Here is a 21,740-nt window from a genome sequence, read left to right on the forward strand (position 1 = left end):
TATATGTAAATGCACACAGCTTTTCTGAAAACACAACTAATAATCTGGTTTTAGGTATTTCTAAAACTTTGAAGAAATAGGGTGACAAATGTACATTGTTTGCTTTTATTGATGCACAAATCGATGCACATTGTATGGAACATATAATGACAAATAAAGCTATTCTATAGCAATAAACATTGGGCCACGTTTCGAAAATGGCTAATGAAAGAAGATAAAGCAACATATGACTTTGAATAGTGTTTTAAAGAACAATAGTGGTTGATTTTTATATTGTTTTTCTGTTGAACTGATATAATATGAATATAATTGTTCAGGCACTATAGCTTTTGAAACATCCGCCATCAGTGTTCCGGTACATTGGGGCACAATCTTAGCTGAAATGAGCCCCTCCAACTGCAAAGCAAAGTAAAGCATTTTCAAGTATTTTCTGATAGAATAAGTCAATTAACTTTAATTTAAAAAGCTAAGATACCATTAACAAGAAATGGGACTTTCCCAACTGGTGACAATGTCGGTTGCCAGCTACATGAAAACAGCATCAAGTTGAATGAGTTCTGAATGACCGTTGTCACAGATGGAAGTCGCACTTCCAATAGAACAGAATATCTTTATTGCCATTGTTACAAGTCCAGATGAAATCATCTGATCTGCCCATCCACTGAAAGAACTATAAAATCTTCATCTGAACACACAAATATTTTCTGTATATTTTAGAGTCACTGGAACTTTGCAATTTGTTAAAACAAACAAAACAACCACGGTCTAATATTGATGTAAGAAAGTCCTACAAGAAAATAAAGGGTTCTTTGACTTGGCAGGAGTATGGTGGGGCAATGGAAGATGGACAGAAACAAACCCCTGTCCCTGTCAGTCAGATTTAATCCTTGGCCCTGTTCTATATTTTTTTTTTAGTGTTTGCCACTCCTCATTGTCACGTGCATGAGCTGACGCTTAAAGCATGAATCTGTACTGCTGTACAGCCACACATACTGGGAGAAGCAAAGAGGGGAATACCCTTAGAAGAACTGTATCATAAATGATTGCGTGTTTGTTTTGTCACGCAATAGCAGCCTGTGCAGAGTGGAGCGGGCCTTCACCATTAATGAGCCGGGGCTAACTCCGGTGACCCAGCAGCATAAAAGATGAATTATCTTGACCAAGAAATGGCAATGTACAACACAATACACGAGTAAAAGCATGAAGGGGAACTTTGATGGTAGAAATAGAATGAAACTACTAAAACCTCCAACGTAATGGATCCAGCCGTGGTCCATCTTAATACAGACATGGATTCTCTCCAGCTATCAATGAGCTGCTCAAAGGGTGACTCACTCAATGTGACCTACGTACAGCGTAGCACGTTATTTTAAAGACTGAGCGCTTTAACATGAACTTTTTTCTGACACATCCAATTCACTGTCTGTACTCAAGATCCTCACAGGATCTATTTGAAGGTGGATGAATATGATATGCTCCATTGTTATTTTCAAAAAACTGCCATATCGTCAAACTTAAGACTCAAATTAGTTCACACTCGTCGAGCCATCGAGAGACAAAACTGTCCCAAAAGAAGCAGAATATCTGCCAGCTTATCAAGAGCTCTGTGCAATTTGTCTTCAAATGGCACAAGATTACTTAAATCATTGAGTCGCAGCCTGCGCTGTACCTCTATTGGTACTTGATGGTAGGGGGAGTAAAGTAATATTTCTAGAGAAGCACATCATTTTGAAGATATGTGCTTATATAGAGGAGCAACGCTCAGATTGGAAGTATATGAAACATTATAGCAATAAGTGTTGTATTTATTCAATGAAAAATAACCGGTATTCCTAATGTTTTGGCGCGCTCTATCTAAGACACAAGCTCGGTAAGCTGTAAAAAGTCGGGGAACCTTTGATTTAAATGATTTCATAAATAAGTGTTGCCAGAGTCGGCAGCAAAAAAAAGCAGGAGAAGCAGCTTTCATAATCCACGTTTATGTAAAACAGGTTCAGACAACCTGAAATGCTTCCGTGCAAAAGCAAGTATGCAATGGGTTGAGTCATCAGTGAGGCTTGCAAAAATGTCAATTCACAATGGCGTTGTTTGTGGCAACTGGTAATTGAAGTGTAGCTCAAAGCCTTCATTTGCACTGGGTGTTGTCTTTTAGCCACATTAATTACTTTCTGGATCAGGTGACTTCTGGTCTGCATTCAGGATGATTACTAAACTTGTTAGTCTGAGTTGTTTCCGAACAAACTTTTTTTTTCTTTCTTCATTTTATGAGATTTAGGTCATTTTTGTCTGACATAACCATTATCTTCTGAAAAGGTTTGTCTCACCATACCAATATGAGACAAAATGATTATTATGAATCTGTGGTGTCTATTTATATGTATAAAATAAAGGTTTAAATGAGGTTTGAATGAGTATGTAAATGATTATGAATGAACTGATTTTGCCATATTGTCTGCTCACAGTGGGTCCATGACCTACACAGACAGTGTTTAATATCTGGAGGCCACAGTGTGTCTGGAAGCATTTGCCGAGCATAGGGCCGTTTAATATGACGTCTCTAAAATCTATTGAATTCTTAAGGAGTCGAGAAAAGAAGTGATCATGTTATACCTGGATGCAGTTTGAGTGACTGACAGAGCTGGGCCCACCTGGAGTTACACACACTGTGGTTTGCTCATCATTAAGAAACATTATCTACTCTAATACATATACTTGTACATCTAAAACAACTCTACTATAAATGATGCCTTATCTAAGGTATCGATATTCAGTTGTAATCCGAGATTACCGCTGAGAGTTATTAAATAGCTAAGTGGCTACTTCAGAAAAAACAAGGAGCAGTACATATCTATGAATGGTTATAATTCTCACAGAACAGAATAAGTATGGTGTGCCACAAGGATCAATTTCAGGGCCTCTTCTCTTTCTCATTTTCATAGACGAATTTGTTATTATATCTGATTCAACCTTCCCTATTCCCTTTGCAGATGACACCAATTTGATCCATTTTAGTCTTTAACAGAATAGAGTTACTCTTCTTTGTGCTGAAATAAAAGGAAAATTGTTTGGCATCCAGTAAATTAATGTATAAATGAATGGAGAGTGAGGACGGCAAAAGAAGGGCCAGTTTAAATTTATAGCTGCAACCGTCAGCTTCCAACTGAGTAAACTTAGAAGCAAAGAACAAAATGCCGTGGTCAGTGCAGCATATAAGCAAAAGCTTTCAAATACTGATAAATAAAATCATCCAATTTAAAAAAAAAAAAAAAACATTTTCCAAAGATGTAGTATTTCACAGTTAGTGTGCTTACATCGGAAAACTGAAGTTTGACTTTAATTAAACTCCAACTAGTACTACTAATAATGATAATAACACTTCAGATGTCTTCAAATCATTATCTGTAAATACGCTTTATCAGTCGATCCACAAATAAGTAAAAAAGATACAACTTTATCATATCTAAAAGAAGTCCTTGTAAAACACCATCTTTGGGCTGAAGCTCTCTTAAATATAACACACAATAAAAACCACTTCTATAATCGTATGAGCCCGAATTTGATATGGAGGAAAGCTTGGGTGTTTATCTGGTTCAGGCCTATTTGTTTGACTGGTCACAAAGTAAAAACTATATCAGAGAAAAGTACTGTGGAATAGCCACAATGCTCCATCAGACAAGAGAAGGAAGAAACTCTCCTCACTTTCTCTATGTTTACATATTTTCATTGCAACGCAAGAAATCCTACATTGATCGTTGTTGACATGTGCTGGTGCCATGTTGAAATAAATTTGTATTTAGTTTATAATAAAAAAATAAAGTTGAAATATATTACAATCTGTTATGATGCCTGTGACCTACCACGAATAAAGTATGGTTTTAAAAAGGTTAAAAAGAAATAAAAATACACATAGTCCCTAAAAGTTTTAGAAATTAGGTTTTTTTCACGAAGAGTGCCGCGTAAGCAAGGGTATTACATATTCTATTATGATTATTATTCATTCATTATCCAGTTTTTCGTCACAAAATTACCTCTAAAAATCATCCTTCCTCCTTTAAATTTGCTTTGTGGCAAACCGGTCGGTGTGCCTCCACAACATTTACTGACCCATTGGTCCTTTTCTGTCAATCGTATCCTCAAAGTCATGCGAAAGCCCAACTAAAAAGGCAAGTCACCTAGGTGTGGAGTGCTTTTAAACAACTTTAATTTGTTGTAAGAAGTGAAAATTACATAAGCTACGTGTTTGACAAGACATCAAAACACGGCAATGATATGCAAATAGTGCTGCGTAACTTGTTCCATACATTTGAAGTTTTACGTCATACGAATAGTTCAGGTTTTCACAATATAAATTTGCCCTCCCAGTAACTGTGTACGGTTGACACTGTCGTCATAACAATAACATGTAACACACAGTTAATCATCGTATTCTATGGGTTATAAAAACCACATGTCTTCACCACTTTGGCATGGGACAACATTGACAGACTTGTGACGGTGAGAGGAAGAGAAACTACACATCGAGTCAATGACATTGCGGTAGGGGTAAGGGTGTATGGCCCACGACTACCCCAAAGGGCACTCTCAGATATTGCAAAGAAAAAACAAAGATCGTTGCAAGACGATGATATACCTGAAAATCATTCCTTGTTAAATATTTTTCTTTTCTTTTTTTTCCTGCATACAGAAAAACATGAGACCTTCCCAGAGTTGTTACTGTGTTCATACAGTTTGGTGTATTTGTACATTATGGCTGTAAATACTGATAAAAGCAGCTGGAACAGAAAGGACGTCTCCAACTACAGTCAGTCTGTTACCCGCTCTCATGGACGGGAATCTGCGGTGGCCCAGAAGGGCCAACAACACAACACAACAACAAAAGCCACAACACACCAACAAAAGCCACAACAAACCAACAAAAGCCACAACACACCAACAAAATCCACAACACACCAACAAAAGCCACAACAAACCAACAAAAGCCACAACACACCAACAAAAGCCACAACAACATAAGTCACAACACAACAACATAAGCCACAACACAACAACTTAAGCCACAACACAACAACAAAAGTCACAACACAACAACAAAGAGCCGCAACACACCAACAAAAGTTCTTAAAAGTTCTCCTTCTGATGTGGCGTTTTTTTGTTGTGTCGTGGCTCTTTGTTGTTGTGTTGTGGCTTTTGTTGTTGTGTTGCGGCTCTTTGTTTTTGTGTTGTGGCTTTTTGTTGTGTTGCAACACTTTGTTGTTGTGTTGCGGCTCTTTGTTGTTGTGTTGTGGCTTTTGTTGTTGTGTTGCAACACTTTGTTGTTGTGTTGCAGCTTTTGTTGTTGAGTTGCAACTCTTTGTTGTTGTGTTGTTGGCCCTTCTGAGCCACCATAGGAATCGGTTTTTTGGACACAAAACAGGGACTTTTTTCTCGAGTACGGCGCGTACCAGAACTTTCTGGAATTTCAGGACTATAAGCCGGCACTTTTTTCACACGCTTTGAACCCGGCAGCTTAAACAATGATGGGAATTTGTGGATTTTTTACGGATAAACGAGCTTCATGCCGACAATACGTGGGTGATGCGTTCATGTGCATCACGTGACTCCGCACTCTGCGCTCCGTGGCTGAGCAATCGTCCTCCTCAGAGGGACATCTCCTCTCCTCAGAATCACAATCAGCAAATACTTTATGAACAGAGACAAAACCCTGAAGTGTTTTGTGTGTTTTTGCACTAATTCACTTGCCCTCTCCCCCTCTTCCCCCACCTCTCTCTCTTTCCCTCCCGTCAGTCGCCCCATCACGGAAGCTGTGTTTAAAACTCGTTTTAAAAAAAAAAAAGCAAAAAGAGAAAAAGGAAACATTAATTTTTGATTTATTACCAATATGGTTTTGTATTATTTTTTTTTCCCTTCCGTGATCGCTCACTTCTATGGACACCGAAGTGACATCACCTAAAACTGTTTACATCACGTAGTACTGTCGTAATTCAGCTCTGAGAGCGACGCTCAAGATTCAGTCCTACACTTTGCTGAAAGTGCGAGTAAGACGCTTGACAACAAACTTTAAAGTGCAGCTTTCAGCGAAGAATCTTTTTACTCATAGGTCAACTCTTAGAAGGGTTCTAAGGAGTTGTAACTCTGAGAAGCTTGATGCACACGGGCCCAGAAATGTGTTTGCTGTCTCAAAGGATGTTGTTGGATATATGCCCAACGTCAATGCTCCAGCTGCAGAGCTGATTACTGTTTCAGAAATTCTAGAAAAACGACACAAACATTCTCCTCCTTTATGTGTCCTTTATCTGATTAACCACAAGACGGCACCTAAAAACAGGTTGCCAGGCAATCACCGAGCCAACTCAGAGAGATCATTAAAGTATTAGTCACACACATAGACACATGCAGACACACCCACAGACAATGAAATAATAAAATAAAAAAATACACTTTGAAAAAAAACTGCGTCTTGTAATGGATATTTGTTCGGGGAAAACCACGGAATTAATGTCGACTCAACACACAGAGACTATATTTAAATTCAAAGATCTAACGTCCTTTTAGCTTTGCGTGAAACTGTTTCTCTCCCAGATTAGCAAAATAAAAAATTAAAATTTAATTGATAAACATTTAACAAAAGTCTGGGTTTTGTTCGAGTGCAGGTCCACCACTTTGAGAATTTGAATATTTCCAGAAACAAAGCTGTGAACTTATTACGTGAACAAAGTGGCAATACAGTTTTTTTCAATCGCTAACAAGCGCTTACCTATACTTCAGATACTTTTTCTGAACTCTTAACACAGATTCACACCTACAAAACACAATTGGCCAAATGGATAATTTTCTTCTCAAAAACACATTTTGTTAGATATATACTAACTCTTCATTTCAAAATAGAACATATCTTTCTCTGAACACACTACTTTTACCAAAACACTGGAAATCTGACTCAATTAAATAACTCTGTCAAAGAATAACACTTGTTTTCACTTCACAAGGTACATTCAGTCAATCAAAGTACACCAGGTTTCAAAATACTTGCTATTGTTGACATTACAAAAACGGCATAGAGTTTTATGTTTCAGTTTTACAGGTATTTGCATGCAAAACATGCAATCCCTGCGACAGTCTGGCGTCGTGTCCAGGGGTGTACCCTGCCTAACGCCTGCTAATAGCTGGGATAGGCTCCAGCCCCCCCCGCGACCCTGCATTGGATAAGCGGTATAGATAATGGATGGATGGAACATGCAATCCACCGTTTTTACACTAAATTTCTTGGTTGGGAACTGTATGTCCACATATAATGTTCACATTTCAAAGCATTCCAGTAAGAAGCAAATCATGTTTTTCCTTTACTTTTTACTTCAGGAGGTACAGTAGAAATACTGTTTACAGTATGATAGAACAGAAAAAGTTACAGTATTGCTTACAGTGAACAAAATATCCATGAAACAAATAAGAGCATTCTGACCAAAAAAACAACTGCAAAAAGCCCAGATAAAAAAGGGAGAACTAAAAAAACAAACAAACAAAAAAAAAAAACCCACAAAATTACTGTAGCTAATCTCTGCGATCTTCAGGGTTCGGCCACATGTTTTCATCAACATCGCATCTGATATTATCCAAGGCGATGCACATGGGATAGAACCGTTTGCTATGTCGGATCCACCCTTGGCAATCATCAACTGTGATGTCCCTGTAGCCAGCATCCATAGCTTCAAGGAGGGACATCTGGTCATGTGGTTGATGGTCATAGACCTAAATCAGCAGTGTGTAAATTATTCAATTGTTTGTTTATTATCAACTGAGATATATTGTTTTTGAACTCATCATTGCAGAAGCAGAGATTTTTCTACTGTATTTAAGGTTTGGAATTTTGTTTTTGCTATTGTGGGAAGTTGTGTGTTAACATTCGCAAATACTACAAAAACAATCCATAGTTTTGTTGGGAGGTATAGCTTGTCTGTTAAGAAAATGTAAGCATTATGGAAATGTGTTCACTGACTGCATATTGTGTGAAAACGACATGAAATGTGTGAATGGTATGGCCACAGAAAACCGATACTGTGCTAATTGTATTTAGAGTTTTGAAAACGTGACAACTGTTTGGACAAACCCTTGTTAGCGACTGAAAAAAACTGTAATATACTGTAATATCCACACACACACACGACAGAGAGAAAGTAACAGAGAGGGAGTGAAAGAGAGATGGCACGCACTCGCGAGTACACACTTGCAGACGCACACATGTGCACTATACATGAGAGCCAGGGAAACAGAGGAGAAATTAATATTAATATCATCCAGTTTTAGCAGTTTGGTGGCTACTGGTCAAAAACATGGCAACCTGCTGTTTTACTGCAGAATTACTTCTGCGGTCATTAAATTCGGCTTTACAAAGTAAAGCTAATGACTTTCACTTTCTCAATCAGTCGGTAACTTTCTGAAAGTGAAACGTTCTGCCTTAATATTATTCCACTCGGCATGGTGCTGCCCTGAAGTCACGGTGCTGCGCCCAGAGACGCTGCATTAAACTGCGTTAATTCCGTGAAAAGAATTACGAGTTAAACGTTTCTATCGTTTTATTGTTAGAGCTTCTTGAGCAACTCTGAAAGTAGTTGTAGTTTTTCTTTGTCTTTTTCACACCCACCAAAAACAACTTCCAGTGTTTGTGAAGATAACTTTCCACAGCCGGCATATACGGCTTTTTAGACTTGTTGGTGATGCGCTGCCCTTTCTTGTAATTATAAGTCTTCATTGATAAGAACAATGAAGGTAGGGCACTACCATTATATTTATTGTACACTCAGTTGTTTCCCAAACTATAATCAACGCAGACATTCAGTGCTTTGTGAAAAGCAAAGAACCTAACAAAAAAAGGTGGGGCGCAATTAGACACGACAATGTTGTCATTTCAAATTGAATGGCAGTGTCGCTCAGCTCGCAGGCGCTGAAAATACACCCAATTATTAGGTACACACACCTTCATGTGTCATTCATTTGTTGAGCGACTGTGCAGTATATAAATTGCAGAGTTGCTTGAGACAGCACCTTGATCAAGAGACGTGATCTGAGGCACTGACCTGCAGATCACCATGAAGCTGATCCTGTCAGTGACTCTTCTCTGGGCTTTCTCCAGCACAGGTAATCCTGCTTTTGAGAAAAATCTTAAAAAAAACAAAACAAAAAAACAACATATCAAATTCAAGAAATTGAATACTTCTGTAAAATTTGTTTGTGTAGTCTGTGTATGTAATATTGTTAAAATACTTACACTTTAATTTTAAAGAATGCAACATATATTCTCTGGTAAATAAAGTAATTTCAAGTCCTGCATTTTTATTTTATTTTTTTAAATTAGCATTTTAGGATGAGATGCTCCTTGTACTGACCGTTTTTCTTCTGATTGCAGCTGGAGCCATACGGTGTAGATTCTGCACGGATCCCAATGATCTGCTATGTGGAACTACAAAAGTACGCAATTGTCCTAAAGACACACAGTGCTTGACAGCTGCCGTGCTAGGTAAAAAGAAACCCAAACATAATTTTAAGCCATTACATTGAAAAAAAGAAGAAAAACAAAAGAAATGTATTTTGTTATAACTTTTTCTGAATTTTGACTATATTTTCACCCTATAGTCAACGTATCTGGAACGGAAAAGCAGCTCATCTACAGAGGATGTGGACCAGCTGAAGTGTGTTCAGCTGAAGGCCTGACTGACTTTTCAATCAACACGGGGGCCTGGGGTGCAGTTGCAGAGGCTCAGTGCTGTGACACCAATGGGTGCAACACACACGCTCTGATGTGTAAGTGGGGGGAAAAAAAGGAAATATGTATGAAAGAACGCACACAGTTAATCATGATGTATCGCCGTAAATCTATATACTTTCTGTTTCAGTCCCCGACGATCCATTACCAAACTCCCTACATTGTCGTGGTTGTAACCCAGGCATTGATGGTTGCAAATCTCAAGTTCAATGTAAAGGAGATGAGGACACCTGCTTCGTGGCAAAAGGTCAGTCTATAAACTACTTTAAAGCACTGGTGTAAAATTGCTGCACGTGGCTACGATGAAACATAACAAGGCTGTGGCACCGATGAAATGGTGACTTTTTAAAAGGAGGCACAGCAATAGAAGTCTGCATTACAAATTCAATTACATTTCCTCAAGGGCCACATAAAAAGCTAGTACTGCTGTGGAGGGCCAAACCAGAAGCTGAACACCACTCTGCTTAGTCTAATTTGGCATAAATGATATGTTCCATCGCTGGAAAACATTTGCATTTTGCTCGCTCTGCTGTGCTTTTTTTCTACGTAGCTCACATGGTAACGAAGAGCCTAATGCAGCATGCTCCCCTAAGGACATACAATGTCCAGGTTGTCCTTAAGCTATGAGAAAGAGAACATTTAAGAGGCTTAAGCTATTACTTTCCCTCAAGTTGTACTTATGTACGTCGTTCCTTGTTCATTTTCCGTAACTGAAACATTTTGCCATCTTTAAAAAAAAAGCAAACCATTCATTTCCTACATCCTTTATTTTCAATGCATATTTGACAGCAATGTAAGCTCATAAACCAAAAGATGTCATGACTGAGAAACATCTGAAAAAGTCCTTGTCTTAAAAATGATGATTCATTTTTTCATCCACAGTGAGGAAAAATGGCAAGAATCTACGACTTTCTGGCTGTGGAACATCAAATCTGTGCCGTATTATAGGGGGCCTGAAAGGAATGCCTTTTGTGAACAGTATGGGTTCATTTCGCGGTAAACCAAAGTGTAAACCTGCTTCCAAGTCAACACCTAAGCCCAATAAATCCAGTAAGAAGCGGCGTTGCTCCAAAAACAAACGTAAATGCCGCAACCCCTATAAGTGCAAGCCCAATCAGCGCTGCTCAAGCGGCTGCTGCTTCAAAATCAAGCGCAACCACTGCAATAACGGTGGCAATAGCGGTGGCAATAGTGGTGGTAACAGCGGTGGCAATAGTGGCAGCAACAGCGGTGGCAATAGTGGGGGCAACAGCGGTGGCAATAGTGGCGGCAACAGCGGTGGCAACAGTGGCGGCAACAGCGGTGGCAACAGTGGTGATAACAGTGGCGGCAATAGTGGCGGCAACAGCGGTGGAAACAGTGGTGGAAACAGTGGTGGAAACAATGGTGGAGACAGCGGCGGCAATAGCGGCGGCAATAGCGGCAGCAATAGCGGTGGCAACAGCGGTGGAGATAGCGGCGGCAATAGCGGTGGCAACAGCGGTGGCAACAGCGGTGGAGACAGCGGCGGCAATAGCGGTGGCAATAGCGGTGGCATGAGTGGAAGTAACAGCGGTGGTAACGGCGGTGGTAACAGCGGTGGTAACAGCGGTGGTAACAGCGGCGGCAACAGCGGAGGCAATAGTGGCGGCAACAGCGGTGGCAATAGTGGCAGTAACAGCGGTGGTAACAGCGGTGGTAACAACGGCGGCAACAGCGCAGGCAATAGTGACGACAACAGCGGCGGCAATAGCGGTGGAAACAACGGGGGAGACAGCGGCGGCAATAGCGGCGGTAATAGCGGTGGCAATAGCGGTGGCAACAGCGGTGGAGATAGCGGCGGCAATAGCGGTGGCAATAGCGGTGGCAACAGCGGTGGAGACAGCGGCGGCAATAGCGGTGGCAATAGCGGCGGTAACAGCGGTGGGAATAGTGGCGTCAACAGCGGTGGCAATAGTGGCGGCAATAGCGCAGGCAATAGTGGTGGTAACAGCGGCGGAAACAGTGGCGGCAATAGTGGTGGAAACAGCGGCGCCAACAGCGGTGGCAATAGCGGCGAAAACAGCAGTGGCAATAGTGGTGATAACAGTGGCGGCAATAGTGGCGGCAACAGCGGTGGCAACAGTGGCGGCAACAGTGGCGGCAACAGCGGCGGCAACAGCGGCGGCAATAGCGCCGGCAATAGTGGAAGTAACAGCGGTGGTAACAGCGGCGGCAACAGCGGAGGCAATAGTGGCGGCAACAGCGGCGGCAATAGCGGTGGAAACAGCGGCGGCAATAGTGGCGGCAACAGTGGCGGCAACAGCGGCGCCAACAGCGGTGGCAATAGTGCTGGTAACGGCGGCAACAACAGTGGCGGCAATAGTGGCAGCAATAGTGGTGGTAACAGCGGTGGAGACAGCGGTGGTAACAGCGGTGGTAACAGTGGTGGTAACAGCGGTGGTAACAGTGGAGGCAATAGTGGTGGTAACAGCGGTGGTAATAGTGGTGGAAACAGCGGTGGAGACAGCGGCGGCAATAGTGGCGGCAATAGCGGTGGTAACAGCGGAGGCAATAGTGGTGGTAACAACGGCGGCAATAATGGCGGCAACAGCGGCGGAAACAGCGGCGGAAACAGCGGCAGCAATAGTGGCGGTAACAGCGGTGGGAATAGTGGCGTCAACAGCGGTGGCAATAGCGGCGGCAATAGCGGTGGCAATAGTGGCGAAAACAGCGGTGGCAATAGTGGCAGCAATAGTGGTGGTAACAGCGGTGGAGACAGCGGTGGTAACAGCGGTGGTAACAGTGGTGGTAACAGCGGTGGTAACAGTGGAGGCAATAGTGGTGGTAACAGCGGTGGTAATAGTGGTGGAAACAGCGGTGGAGACAGCGGCGGCAATAGTGGCGGCAATAGCGGTGGTAACAGCGGAGGCAATAGTGGTGGTAACAACGGCGGCAATAATGGCGGCAACAGCGGCGGAAACAGCGGCGGAAACAGCGGCAGCAATAGTGGCGGTAACAGCGGTGGGAATAGTGGCGTCAACAGCGGTGGCAATAGCGGCGGCAATAGCGGTGGCAATAGTGGCGAAAACAGCGGTGGCAATAGTGCTGGTAACGGCGGCAACAACAGTGGCGGCAATAGTGCTGGTAACGGCGGCAACAACAGTGGCGGCAATAGTGCTGGTAACAGCGGCAACAACAGTGGCGGTAATAGTGGCAGCAATAGTGGTGGTAACAGCGGTGGTAACAGCGGTGGTAACAGTGGCGGTAACAGCGGTGGTAACAGTGGAGGCAATAGTGGTGGTAACAACGGCGCCAACAGCGGTGGTAACAGCGGCGCCAACAGTGGAGGCAATAGTGGCGACAACAGCGGCGGTAATAGCGGTGGAAACAGCGGTGGTAACAGCGGCGCCAACAGTGGAGGCAATAGTGGCGACAACAGCGGCGGTAATAGCGGTGGAAACAGCGGTGGAAACAGCGGTGGAGACAGCGGCGGCAATAGCGGTGGTAACAGCGGAGGCAATAGTGGTGGTAACAACGGCGGTAACAACGGCGGCAACAGCGGTGGTAACAGCGTTGGTAACAGCGGCGCCAACAGCGGAGGCAATAGTGGCGACAACAGCGGCGGTAATAGCGGCGGTAATAGCGGTGGAAACAGCGGTGGAGACAGCGGCGGCAATAGTGGTGGTAACAGCGGCGGCAATAATGGCGGCAACAGCGGCAGCAACAGTGGCGGAAACAGCGGCAGCAATAGTGGCGGTAACAGCGGTGGGAATAGTGGCGTCAACAGCGGTGGCAGTAGCGGCGGCAATAGCGGTGGCAATAGTGGTGGTAACAGCGGCGGCAATAGTGGCGGCAATAGTGGCGACAACAGCGGCGCCAACAGCGGTGGCAATAGCGGCGAAAACAGCGGAGGCAATAGTGCTGGTAACAGCGGCAACAACAGCGGAGGCAATAGTGGCGACAACAGCGGCGGTAATAGCGGTGGAAACAGCGGTGGAAACAGCGGTGGAGACAGCGGTGGAGACAGCGGCGGCAATAGTGGCGGCAATAGCGGTGGTAACAGCGGAGGCAACAGTGGCGGCAATAGTGGCAGCAATAGTGGCGGAAACAGCGGCGGAAACAGCGGCGGAAACAGCGGAGGCAACAGTCGCGGCAATAGTGGCAGCAATAATGGCGGCAACAGCGGCAGCAACAGTGGCGGAAACAGCGGCGGAAACAGCGGCAGCAACAGTGGCGGTAACAGCGGTGGGAATAGTGGCGTCAACAGCGGTGGCAATAGCGGCGGCAATAGCGGTGGCAATAGTGGTGGTAACAGCGGCGGCAATAGTGGCGGCAATAGTGGCGACAACAGCGGCGCCAACAGCGGTGGCAACAGCGGTGGCAATAGCGGCGAAAACAGCGGTGGCAATAGTGCTGGTAACAGCGGCAACAACAGCGGAGGCAATAGTGGCGACAACAGCGGCGGTAATAGCGGTGGAAACAGCGGTGGAGACAGCGGTGGAGACAGCGGTGGAGACAGCGGCGGCAATAGTGGCGGCAATAGCGGTGGTAACAGCGGAGGCAACAGTGGCGGCAATAGTGGCAGCAATAGTGGTGGTAACAGCGGCGGCAATAATGGCGGCAACAGCGGCAGCAACAGTGGCGGAAACAGTGGCGGTAACAGCGGTGGGAATAGTGGCGTCAACAGCGGTAGCAATAGCGGCGGCAATAGCGGTGGCAATAGTGGTGGTAACAGCGGTGGCAATAGTGGTGGTAACAGCGGCGGCAATAGTGGCAGCAATAGTGGCGACAACAGCGGCGCCAACAGCGGTGGCAATAGCGGCGAAAACAGCGGTGGCAATAGTGCTGGTAACAGCGGTGGCAATAGTGCTGGTAACAGCGGCGGAAACAGCGGAGGCAATAGTGCTGGTAACAGTGGCGGCAATAGTGGTGGTAACAGCGGCGGAAACAGCGGAGGCAATAGTGGCGACAACAGCGGCGGCAATAGCGTTGGAAACAGCGGCAGCAACAGTGGCGGAAACAGCGGCGGCAATAGTGGCGGCAACAGTGGCGGCAACAGCGGGGCCAACAGCGGTGGCAATAGCGGTGGAAACAGCGGCAGCAACAGTGGCGGAAACAGCGGCGACAATAGTGGCGGTAACAGCGGCGGCAACAGCGGTGGCAATAGCGGCGAAAACAGCGGTGGCAACAGCAGCGGCAACAGCGGCAGCAACAGCGGTGGAAACAGCGGTGGAAACAGCGGTGGAAACAGCGGTGGAAACAGCGGCGGCAATAGTGGCAGTAACAGCGGTGGTAACAGCGGTGGTAACAGCGGGGGCAACAGCGGAGGCAACAGCGGAGGCAACAGCGGAGACAACAGCTCAATGGAAAGCGGTGGCAACAGTGATGGCAAGAGTGGGTGCAACAGAGGTGGCAAAAGCAGAGGCGACAACAGCAGCGGAGGCAACAGTAGCGGTGGCAAAAGCAGCGGTGGCAAAGGCAGTGGAGGCAAAGGCAGCTGTGGCAAAGGCAGAGGTGGCAAAGGCAGCGGTGGCAAAAGCAGTGGTGGCAAAGGCAGAGGTGGCAAAGGCAGAGGTGGCAAAGGCAGCAGTGGCAAAGGCAGAGGTGGCAAAGGCAGAGGTGGCAAAGGCAGAGGTGGCAAAGGCAGCGCTGGCAAAAGCAGCGCTGGCAAAAGCTGATTGGACAGTGTTGGCAAAAGCGCTAGCACATCAGAGGGCAGTGACAATGATGGAAGTTAGGATGACACCAACGTTTATTATCTGCTGTATTATTTGGAACTGAAGTTGATGTACTCTTGCTTCTTTTCAGGTATACTTATATTATTATGTTTTTTTTTGTTTTTTTTTTGTTTTGTTTGGCATCAGATTTCACTGGGTATTTGTTCTGCTTGTTATAATCATTGTCATCATTAATCTTATGTACTATATCTGTAGCTTTTGTTTTCTATTTAAAAAGTTATTCAGATGTAATTGAGGTTTTGCAGTTATACAATAAAATTATACACTTTAAAATGAATTGTCAGCTCCAATTTTGTTTGTGTGTGTTTGTGTGTGTGTGTGTGTGTGTGTGTGTGTGTGTGTGTGTGTGAGTGTGTGTGAGTGTGCGTGCGTGCGTTCGTTCGTTCGTTCATTCATGCGTGTTTTAAAGTACAGAGACCGAACAGTTGGTGTTTTGGTGAAATAATTATTGCTGAAAATTACTTTAGTTTAGTTTAGTAGAATTATAAATAGATAAAGTGTATCATTGTAGTGCATTTAAGGGACTGATTTAAACAGCGGTGGCAATAGTGGCGGCAATAGTGCTGGCAATAGTGGTGGTAACAGCGGCGGCAATAATGGCGGCAACAGCGGCAGCAACAGTGGCGGAAACAGCGGCGGAAACAGCGGCGGAAACAGCGGCAGCAATAGTGGCGGTAACAGCGGTGGGAATAGTGGCGTCAACAGCGGTAGCAATAGCGGCGGCAATAGCGGTGGCAATAGTGGTGGTAACAGCGGCGGCAATAGTGGTGGTAACAGCGGCGGCAATAGTGGCAGCAATAGTGGCGACAACAGCGGCGCCAACAGCGGTGGCAATAGCGGCGAAAACAGCGGTGCCAATAGTGCTGGTAACAGCGGTGGCAATAGTGCTGGTAACAGCGGCGGAAACAGCGGAGGCAATAGTGCTAGTAACAGTGGCGGCAATAGTGGTGGTAACAGCGGCGGAAACAGCGGCGGCAATAGCGTTGGAAACAGCGGCAGCAACAGTGGCGGAAACAGCGGCGGCAATAGTGGCGGCAACAGTGGCGGCAACAGCGGGGCCAACAGCGGTGGCAATAGCGGTGGAAACAGCGGCAGCAACAGTGGCGGAAACAGCGGCGACAATAGTGGCGGTAACAGCGGCGGCAACAGCGGTGGCAATAGCGGCGAAAACAGCGGTGGCAACAGCAGCGGCAACAGCAGCGGCAACAGCGGCAGCAACAGCGGTGGAAACAGCGGTGGAAACAGCAGCGGCAACAGCGGCAGCAACAGCGGTGGAAACAGCGGTGGAAACAGCGGTGGAAACAGCGGTGGAAACAGCGGCGGCAATAGCGGCAGTAACAGCGGTGGTAACAGCGGGGGCAACAGCGGAGGCAACAGCGGAGACAACAGCTCAATGGAAAGCGGTGGCAACAGTGATTGCAAGAGTGGGTGCAACAGAGGTGGCAAAAGCAGAGGCGACAACAGCAGCGGAGGCAACAGTAGCGGTGGCAAAAGCAGCGGTGGCAAAGGCAGTGGAGGCAAAGGCAGCTGTGGCAAAGGCAGAGGTGGCAAAGGCAGAGGTGGCAAAGGCAGCGCTGGCAAAAGCTGATTGGACAGTGTTGGCAAAAGCGCTAGCACATCAGAGGGCAGTGACAATGATGGAAGTTAGGATGACACCAACGTTTATTATCTGCTGTATTATTTGGAACTGAAGTTGATGTACTCTTGCTTCTTTTCAGGTATACTTATATTATTATGTTTTTTTTTTTTTTTGTTTTGTTTTGTTTGGCATCAGATTTCACTGGGTATTTGTTCTGCTTGTTATAATCATTGTCATCATTAATCTTATGTATTATATCTGTAGCTTTTGTTTTCTATTTAAAAAGTTATTCAGATGTAATTGAGGTTTTGCAGTTATACAATAAAATTATACACTTTAAAATGAATTGTCAGCTCCAATTTTGTTTGTGTGTGTTTGTGTGTGTGTGTGTGTGTGTGTGTGTGTGTGTGTGTGTGTGTGTGTGTGTGTGTGTGTGTGTGTGTGTGTGTGTGTGTGTGTGAGTGTGTGTGAGTGTGCGTGCGTGCGTTCGTTCGTTCGTTCATTCATGCGTGTTTTAAAGAACAGAGACCAAACAGTTGGTGTTTTGGTGAAATAATTATTGCTGAAAATTACTTTAGTTTAGTTTAGTAGAATTATAAATAGATAAAGTGTATCATTGTAGTGCATTTAAGGGACCGATTTAAACAGCGGTGGCAATAGTGGCGGCAATAGTGCTGGCAATAGTGGTGGTAACAGCGGCGGCAATAATGGCGGCAACAGCGGCAGCAACAGTGGCGGAAACAGCGGCGGAAACAGCGGCGGAAACAGCGGCAGCAATAGTGGCGGTAACAGCGGTGGGAATAGTGGCGTCAACAGCGGTAGCAATAGCGGCGGCAATAGCGGTGGCAATAGTGGTGGTAACAGCGGCGGCAATAGTGGTGGTAACAGCGGCGGCAATAGTGGCAGCAATAGTGGCGACAACAGCGGCGCCAACAGCGGTGGCAATAGCGGCGAAAACAGCGGTGCCAATAGTGCTGGTAACAGCGGTGGCAATAGTGCTGGTAACAGCGGCGGAAACAGCGGAGGCAATAGTGGCGACAACAGCGGCGGCAATAGCGTTGGAAACAGCGGCAGCAACAGTGGCGGAAACAGCGGCGGCAATAGTGGCGGCAACAGTGGCGGCAACAGCGGGGCCAACAGCGGTGGCAATAGCGGTGGAAACAGCGGCAGCAACAGTGGCGGAAACAGCGGCGACAATAGTGGCGGTAACAGCGGCGGCAACAGCGGTGGCAATAGCGGCGAAAACAGCGGTGGCAACAGCAGCGGCAACAGCGGCAGCAACAGCGGTGGAAACAGCGGTGGAAACAGCGGTGGAAACAGCGGTGGAAACAGCGGCGGCAATAGTGGCAGTAACAGCGGTGGTAACAGCGGGGGCAACAGCGGAGGCAACAGCGGAGACAACAGCTCAATGGAAAGCGGTGGCAACAGTGATGGCAAGAGTGGGTGCAACAGAGGTGGCAAAAGCAGAGGCGACAACAGCAGCGGAGGCAACAGTAGCGGTGGCAAAAGCAGCGGTGGCAAAGGCAGTGGAGGCAAAGGCAGCTGTGGCAAAGGCAGAGGTGGCAAAGGCAGCGGTGGCAAAAGCAGTGGTGGCAAAGGCAGAGGTGGCAAAGGCAGCGGTGGCAAAGGCAGAGGTGGCAAAGGCAGAGGTGGCAAAGGCAGAGGTGGCAAAGGCAGAGGTGGCAAAGGCAGCGGTGGCAAAGGCAGAGGTGGCAAAGGCAGAGGTGGCAAAGGCAGCGCTGGCAAAGGCAGAGGTGGCAAAGGCAGAGGTGGCAAAGGCAGCGGTGGCAAAGGCAGAGGTGGCAAAGGCAGAGGTGGCAAAGGCAGCGCTGGCAAAAGCAGCGCTGGCAAAAGCTGATTGGACAGTGTTGGCAAAGGCGCTAGCACATCAGAGGGCAGTGACAATGATGGAAGTTAGGATGACACCAACGTTTATTATCTGCTGTATTATTTGGAACTGAAGTTGATGTACTCTTGCTTCTTTTCAGGTATACTTATATTATTATGTTTTGTTTTTTGTTTTTTTTGTTTTGTTTGGCATCAAATTTCACTGGGTATTTGTTCTGCTTGTTATAATCATTGTCATCATTAATCTTATGTATTATATCTGTAGCTTTTGTTTTCTATTTAAAAAGTTATTCAGATGTAATTGAGGTTTTGCAGTTATACAATAAAATTATACACTTTAAAATGAATTGTCAGCTCCAATTTTGTTTGTGTGTGTTTGTGTGTGTGTGTGTGTGTGTGTGTGTGTGTGTGTGTGTGTGTGTGTGTGTGTGTGTGTGTGTGTGTGTGTGTGAGTGTGTGTGAGTGTGCGTGCGTGCGTTCGTTCGTTCGTTCATTCATGCGTGTTTTAAAGTACAGAGACCGAACAGTTGGTGTTTTGGTGAAATAATTATTGCTGAAAATTACTTTAGTTTAGTTTAGTAGAATTATAAATAGATAAAGTGTATCATTGTAGTGCATTTAAGGGACTGATTTAAACAGCGGTGGCAATAGTGGCGGCAATAGTGCTGGCAATAGTGGTGGTAACAGCGGCGGAAACAGTGGCGGCAATAGTGGTGGAAACAGCGGCGCCAACAGCGGCGCCAACAGCGGTGGCAATAGCGGCGAAAACAGCAGTGGCAATAGTGCTGGTCACAGCGGCAGCAACAGTGGCGGCAATAGTGGCAGCAATAGTGGTGATAACAGCGGCGGCAATAGCGATGGAAACAGCGGTGGAGACAGCGGCGGCAATAGCGGTGGCAATAGTGGTAGTAACAGCGGCGGCAATAATGGCGGCAACAGCGGCAGCAACAGTGGCGGAAACAGCGGTGGAAACAGCGGTGGAAACAGCGGTGGAAACAGCGGCGGCAATAGTGGCGGCAATAGCGGTGGTAACAGCGGAGGCAACAGTGGCGGCAATAGTGGCAGCAATAATGGCGGCAACAGCGGCAGCAACAGTGGCGGAAACAGCGGCGGAAACAGCGGCAGCAACAGTGGCGGTAACAGCGGTGGGAATAGTGGCGTCAACAGCGGTGGCAATAGCGGCGGCAATAGCGGTGGCAATAGTGGTGGTAACAGCGGCGGCAATAGTGGCGGCAATAGTGGCGACAACAGCGGCGCCAACAGCGGTGGCAATAGCGGCAAAAACAGCGGTGGCAATAGTGCTGGTAACAGCGGCAGCAACATTTTCGGCAATAGTGGTGGTAACAGCGGCGGAAACAGCGGAGGCAATAGTGGCGACAACAGCGGCGGCAATAGCGGTGGAAACAGCGGTGGAAACAGCGGCAGCAACAGTGGCGGAAACAGCGGCGGCAATAGTGGCGGCAACAGTGGCGGCAACAGCGGTGCCAACAGCGGTGGCAATAGCGGCGAAAACAGCGGTGGCAATAGTGCTGGTAACAGCGGCAACAACAGTGGCGGCAATAGTGGCAGCAATAGTGGTGGTAACAGCGGTGGTAACAGTGGTGGTAACAGCGGTGGTAACAGTGGAGGCAATAGTGGTGGTAACAACGGCGCCAACAGCGGTGGTAACAGCGGTGGTAACAGCGGCGCCAACAGCGGAGGCAATAGTGGTGACAATAGCGGCGGTAATAGCGGTGGAAACAGCGGTGGAAACAGCAGTGGAGACAGTGGCGGCAATAGCGGTGGTAACAGCGGCGGCAATAGCGGCGAAAACAGCGGTGGCAACAGCAGCGGCAACAGCGGTGGAAACAGCGGCTGCAATAGTGGCAGTAACAGCGGTGGTAACAGCGGGGGCAACAGCGGAGGCAATAGTGGCGGCAACAGCGACGGCAATAGCCGTGGCAATAGTGGTGGTAACAGCGGCGGCAATAGTGGCGGCAATAGTGGCGACAACAGCGGCGCCAACAGCGGTGGCAACAGCGGTGGCAATAGCGGCGAAAACAGCGGTGGCAATAGTGCTGGTAACAGCGGCAACAACAGCGGAGGCAATAGTGGCGACAACAGCGGCGGTAATAGCGGTGGAAACAGCGGTGGAGACAGCGGTGGAGACAGCGGTGGAGACAGCGGTGGAGACAGCGGCGGCAATAGTGGCGGCAATAGCGGTGGTAACAGCGGAGGCAACAGTGGCGGCAATAGTGGCAGCAATAGTGGTGGTAACAGCGGCGGCAATAATGGCGGCAACAGCGGCAGCAACAGTGGCGGAAACAGCGGCGGTAACAGCGGTGGGAATAGTGGCGTCAACAGCGGTAGCAATAGCGGCGGCAATAGCGGTGGCAATAGTGGTGGTAACAGCGGCGGCAATAGTGGTGGTAACAGCGGCGGCAATAGTGGCAGCAATAGTGGCGACAACAGCGGCGCCAACAGCGGTGGCAATAGCGGCGAAAACAGCGGTGCCAATAGTGCTGGTAACAGCGGTGGCAATAGTGCTGGTAACAGCGGCGGAAACAGCGGAGGCAATAGTGCTGGTAACAGTGGCGGCAATAGTGGTGGTAACAGCGGCGGAAACAGCGGAGGCAATAGTGGCGACAACAGCGGCGGCAATAGCGGCGGCAATAGCGTTGGAAACAGCGGCAGCAACAGTGGCGGAAACAGCGGCGGCAATAGTGGCGGCAACAGTGGCGGCAACAGCGGGGCCAACAGCGGTGGCAATAGCGGTGGAAACAGCGGCAGCAACAGTGGCGGAAACAGCGGCGACAATAGTGGCGGTAACAGCGGCGGCAACAGCGGTGGCAATAGCGGCGAAAACAGCGGTGGCAAC

The 21,740-nt window shown here is 46.9% G+C and overlaps 1 protein-coding gene across 1 annotated transcript; it reads left to right on the plus strand.

Annotated features, from left to right (window-relative positions):
- Positions 1–9,037: 9,037 nt before the first annotated feature.
- On the plus strand, positions 9,038–15,719 carry LOC308120609 (uncharacterized protein). The gene is made up of 5 exons (XM_080481305.1): positions 9,038–9,132; positions 9,401–9,511; positions 9,628–9,795; positions 9,888–10,004; positions 10,640–15,719. Exons 1-5 carry the CDS (start codon positions 9,084–9,086, stop codon positions 15,394–15,396), a joined length of 5,202 nt encoding a protein of 1,733 aa, XP_080337431.1. The 5' UTR covers positions 9,038–9,083; the 3' UTR covers positions 15,397–15,719.
- Positions 15,720–21,740: the final 6,021 nt, after the last annotated feature.

Source organism: Lipophrys pholis, assembly GCF_963383615.2.
Source record: "Lipophrys pholis genome assembly, chromosome: 15".
Taxonomy (NCBI): domain Eukaryota; kingdom Metazoa; phylum Chordata; class Actinopteri; order Blenniiformes; family Blenniidae; genus Lipophrys; species Lipophrys pholis.